Source organism: Cibotium barometz, chromosome 10, assembly GCF_041138505.1.
Source record: "Cibotium barometz isolate CiBa-2024 chromosome 10, ASM4113850v1, whole genome shotgun sequence".
NCBI lineage: Eukaryota > Viridiplantae > Streptophyta > Polypodiopsida > Cyatheales > Cibotiaceae > Cibotium > Cibotium barometz.
The window spans coordinates 56,953,517-56,958,911 of NC_141055.1; the positions used below are offsets into that span (position 1 = coordinate 56,953,517).

The 5,395-nt window shown below is 42.0% G+C and overlaps 1 protein-coding gene across 1 annotated transcript; it reads right to left on the reverse strand.

Annotated features, from left to right (window-relative positions):
• Positions 1-1,427: 1,427 nt before the first annotated feature.
• LOC147635088 (uncharacterized) lies at positions 1,428-2,838 on the reverse strand. Its single transcript, XM_086803477.1, has 2 exons — positions 2,292-2,838; positions 1,428-1,754 (listed from the first exon to the last, which is right to left on the reverse strand). The coding sequence occupies exons 1-2, from the start codon at positions 2,836-2,838 to the stop codon at positions 1,570-1,572; spliced, it is 732 nt and encodes a 243-aa protein (XP_086659603.1). The 3' UTR covers positions 1,428-1,569.
• Positions 2,839-5,395: the final 2,557 nt, after the last annotated feature.

A 5,395-nucleotide genomic window follows, 5' to 3' on the forward strand; every position in this document is an offset into this window, starting at 1 on the left:
CTAATAGAGTTTGGGTGTGGCCAGATATCTCATAAATGTTACAACTTTCATAGTACCTTTACATGACACTTGTTTTTTATTGTCATGTATGATAAACATCATCTCATTAACCCAAAATGGGGTTAATAGTGTAGCTTCGGAGTAGCTAATTGAGTTGTTATGTGACACTCAAAGTTGCATGGCAATTACAAATAATAATTGACAATGTCAAGAACCCAATGTTATGCAATTGCATGCCAATAAAAGTTGCATGACCATTGCAATGTGTCCATGCTCACACGAAGCACATTGATATAAAATATTTGTGTGAGTTGATGTTGGATGGTAAGGAGTGATCTACTAGAGCAGTATCTTCATTAAACTCAGTGTTGGATCTAGTTTGCCTATAGGTGGACGCCGAGGAATTGGAAATTAATGCTCTACCTTTATCATTATCACTCTATGAGTAACAAGCTGCTATTGTATTGAAAATCAATGCTCCACCATTATAACCCTATAACAAGGAGAATTATGTGGGTATTTTCACAACGGCTCTAACGAGAGATCTACTAGAGTAGTATCTTCATCAACCCTACCAAAGAGGTAGTTCACCTAAGGGTGGACATTGGAACTTGAATTAGTTTATTCTTTGATTCTTTTTTCTCTTTTCATTAGTACTCAAAAGTATTACCTTATTGGCATACCTTAGTTTATTCTCTAATTATTTTTTCTCTTTTCACTATTACCTTAGGCATATCATAGGGCATTATATGATACCCTAAAGATTATAATCACATAGTATAATGTGCATCAAAGCCAAAATGGTTAGTTGCTGCATTGCGAACAGTTACCCTCTTTGACCCAGATATTGGCACCTTATGAAGTGTCTAGCCATCCTAGGTGCTCATCATTAATTAGTCAATGCATATGTGCTTGAATTCCCTACCACTCTTACACATAACAGTCCTGGTTTTTCTTCTTGCATCCATGACACTATTGTTATAACAGTCCTGGTTTTTTTTCTTCTTGCATCCATGACACTATTGTTAAAGCATATCACAACCTTATTGTTTTAGTAATTTCTATTTTCAGTAAGTGGTTTTTTTCTACATAAAGAAAATAAATAAAAAGGTATGTAACTCTTACATGGCATGCACATACACATATTCACATATATACATACGCTGTGTGTAGAATTCTAGTATGCCTTATTTTATCAAAAGCACGAAAAAGAAACTCATATACAACCACAGACACATTATTAAGAGAACCTCAAACAGCCTCATATTGTACAAACTCCAACACCATTAAACTGGAAACAACCAGATAGCAATTAGATATATTAAACAAAACAATCAAAAATAGAAAATACAGTAGACCAAAAAGTTGTTCAAATTAACTCGTGATCAATCTACCTTCGCGAGCTTTTTTAGAGTATGATAGGGTATATACATTTTTAATCGAAACAGAGCTACAGTGTAGAGCTGCTTTGTAAGCTCTAAGCCGTGGGGTTAATCATGATCTAAACATCACCGAAGCCAGTAGCTAATCTTAATGATCTGCAAAAAGCTACATTACACAACCATATCATTATGTATAGTACGATTGGCCTTCTATGATTTCCCACCCTTCAGGATAGGGCAAATAGTGTTGATCAAATGGTTCAATTGCCTCAGCTTTAACATTAGATGTAAAGTCCTCCGAGAAAGGGCTGAATTCGAAACCGAACTCTAGAGTTGAAGAATCACTAATTGGTCCAGTAAGGTTAAGTGTCTCTGAAATTAAGCAAGAAATCAAGATATTGAGTTAGTGGACTAGTATGACATAGTTAAGTGGATTTATGGTTGGATTAAGTGTCTCTCTCTCTGCCCCTCTCTCTCTCTCTCTCTCTCTCTCTCTCTCTCTCTCTCACACACACACACACACACACACACAAAGACGAATTCTGTACCCCCCTTCTCTCTCTCTCTCTCTCTCACACACACACACACACACACACACACACACACACACACACAAAGACGAATTCTGTACCCCCCTTCTCTCTCTCTCTCTCTCTCTCTCTCTCTCTCTCTCTCTCACACACACACACACACACACACACACTCACGAATTCTGTACCCCCCGATCTCTCACACACACACACACACACACGAACGAATTCTGTACCCCTCCCTCTCTCTCTCTCTCTCTCTCTCTCACACACACACACACACACACAAACGAATCCTTTGCGCGCACGCGCGCACGCGCACACACGAATTCTGTACCCCTCTCTCTCTCTCTCTCTCGGATCGTATTAAGAAAGTGACCTGATTCGGGGGACGTTTCAGGTGCAGCAGGAACCATAGCACCACCTTCTTCACCCTCGAAGAACGAAGGAGGAATAGCACGTTGAAGCAGTGCAATCTTCCGGTCATCAAGATTATGATCACTTAAAGCATGGCTAGGGCTACCCACATAGCGGCTGCGGCCACTGATACAGTCAGAGCATCGGCATGGCGCAAAGATCTTGTCATCAAAGCAGTCGTCACGATCGGCCGCGTCGTCGCCTGTGTACTCCATCTTCTCGGTGTGTTTGTTGTAGAACATCTTCTTCTTGGGGGCGGTGGGGTGCTGGTTGGGGGAGGTTGATGGCTTAGCGTTTGTGGGGAGGAGGTCGAGTTGTGGGTTGCGCAGGCGGTGCATCTCGTAGACGCGGCCGTTCTCTCCATCCACCACCAAGCGCAGGGAGCAGCCGCACATGGACGCCAACTCGTGCGCCTTCTTGAAAAGACCCTTGCACCTTTTGGTGAAGGTCTCTCTCCTGTCTTGCCCCCGCACGCGCAACGCCTGGGGGCTCAGCCACCTCCTCCCCATTAATAAGAGGATCGATTGCACAGGAAAAGAAAAAAAACACACGCGCTACTTGTTGTTGCTGCTTGTGTACTACTACTACTACAAGAAGAAGCTGCCCAAGCTAAATTTGTAAACCCCCTAACCATAAAAATAGCCAGGTCGGGGACCCACAATCAATCTGAATCGTTAAATGGGTTTTAACTCTTCATCATCACTATTTTCAACTTATAATACAAATATTATTATTAATCGTAGTAAGATAAAAAAAATATAACAAGTGCGTGCGCGCACACACATAGAGACACACACACACACGTGCATATTGTTTCCAGAGGGGCTTCTTTAGGCCCTTTACAGACCGCCTAAGGGTGTCACAATACCGCCCAACATGTGGGCAGCCAAGAAGTGCCCTGTGCACTCTTGAATGGGCGTACCCCATTGCACACCAATTGCCCATGCTACGTTATTAAAAAGTGATTGCCCATGCATGGGCGCCCCCTTTACACACCACCCTTCCTCAACGTGCATCTCAACTTTAGCATGTTAACTTGTGTATATATACAACATGTAAAGAGCTTGAGTCATTGCATGCCTACTTCCAATCTGGTGCTCAACACATATACGATACAAGTGCAAGTGCAAGTGCTCCTACTGTCTTACTATAATATGGAAGAATGAATTGGTACTCAATGATCACTTACCTGTAACTTACAAGATGCTCCCAAACTTCATCAATACCTTGCAAAATCATTTTCCATCCATATAAATAGAGAGTTGGGGACTTGAACCCCATCACCACAGTGACTGTAGCTACACCCTACTCTCTTTGAGAGGAGGGGAGGGGATGAACTACATTTATCTTACCCCCTCCCCTCCTCCCATCTATAAAAAAGAATGAGAATCAGTAGAGGCATATGAAATTTAAAAACCAAATAAACATCCTAATTAAATAATCCAAAAGATATTTGGGAGATATTTAATAAAGCCAACAAAATATGATGTCTTAGAGAAAAACAAAATACCAACATTGTGTCCAAAGTCATAACATCCAAGCATTGTTTCATCCCTACTCACTATTGTCACTCTCATCAGCTGAGTCATGATCACCAAATACAATTCTCACATTTATCCTCTCTCTCTCTTTATACATAACTCTAGTAAGATTGTCTCTCCTTGCAGTGCCCCCAACCTGGGATGAATCAGGCGGTGCTGTTTTTGATGATTGTACCCTCTACACAATCGCTAAGGTCTCGGTCTGCACCAAAGCTATAACCTCAGCAAGACCCACTTGCAGCCCATTTGGAATGATTGGATCAAAAGCCAATGCATCATTGTTTGCTCTCTCCACCTCCGCTTGTGCCTCTCGAACCCAGCCCTCATTAAATGAATCTCCATGCACAATGCACATGTTATGAAGGACCAAACAAGTGCTAACCATCTTCGGCACATTCTGCAATAACATGTCACATCTCTTCAATAAAATATGAAAGCGGGCTTTCAGCATTCCAAAAGCCCGCTCCATAGGCATCCGTGAACTAGATTGAATGTAGTTCCAAAAGTACCGCTCAGGGGATAATCCATCCTTACTTCGTTTAAATGGAGGAAGCATCCAAAACCTTGCAAGGTAAGCACAATCACCAAGTAAACAATAATTGCCTAAGCTGTTTGATTCACAGCTCTGACCTAGATCACTTCTTTGGAATGCATTCCAATCATGCATAGAACCTGCCCAACCAATGTCATAATCCCAAACCAAGCAGTTAGAAGCAACGGTCATCTGTAAAATTATAGAATGAAACCTCTTTCGATTAAAGTAGTCCTCATGGTGCACATGAGGGGTAATAATTGGAACATGGCTACCATCCACTACACCAATAACAAACGGAATGCCATGTATTGCCTGAAATCCTTCAGCCATGATATGAATTCTATAAGAAGAAGGCCATTTAATGTACAGGTCATGAAGACCTGATGTGGAGATTGCATCACAAAACTCCAGAATGATCTTCTGGCATGAAGACGTGGAAACCCCATACAAATCTGCTATTACTTGTAAGTTTGATCCTGTAGCTAGATGGTGCAAAGCCACACATACACGACGCTTCTCCACAGTAATTGCCTTTCGATAGTTAGTGTTAGACCATTGCAAGTGAGGAGCAAGCCGTGCAGTCAAGAAGTGAAATGTTTCCTTGCTTAGGCGAAGCCCACTCTTGAACATTCTGTCTGAGTAGCTTCCAAGCAAACCACGCTCCATAAAAGTTTGGGGTCTAGGATAAGCCCAACATGACCGCCGCTCATATCTCCTTCTAGCAATCCGAGCTTGCCATGCAGGCCAAAGCCATGCAGCACTGACTCAGTATGGATACATGTTGCATGTATAAATCGTCCTCATCATAATATGAATCCATCTAGACCATAGATCAACCCCTTTCTTATGAGTTTTTCCAGTTGAACAACCCATGCATCCTTCCAAACCTCCCTTTTCCATGTTTGTTCATCTACATTGGTCTTTGGTGTAGAGGCCTTTCTACCTATCTTGGTCACGGGGGCTTTGTTGGAAACTTCAACCTCCTGCACC

What these genes read in the sequence shown, in the direction of transcription:
- LOC147635088 (XM_086803477.1), bottom strand. Translation starts at nt 2,838, where the DNA reads ATGGGGAGGAGGTGGCTGAGCCCCCAGGCGTTGCGCGTGCGGGGGCAA. An exon ending in TGAAACGTCCCCCGAATCAG is followed by an intron (nt 1,755 to 2,291) that starts GTCACTTTCTTA and finishes GCTTAATTTCAG; the next exon opens with AGACACTTAACCTTACTGGA.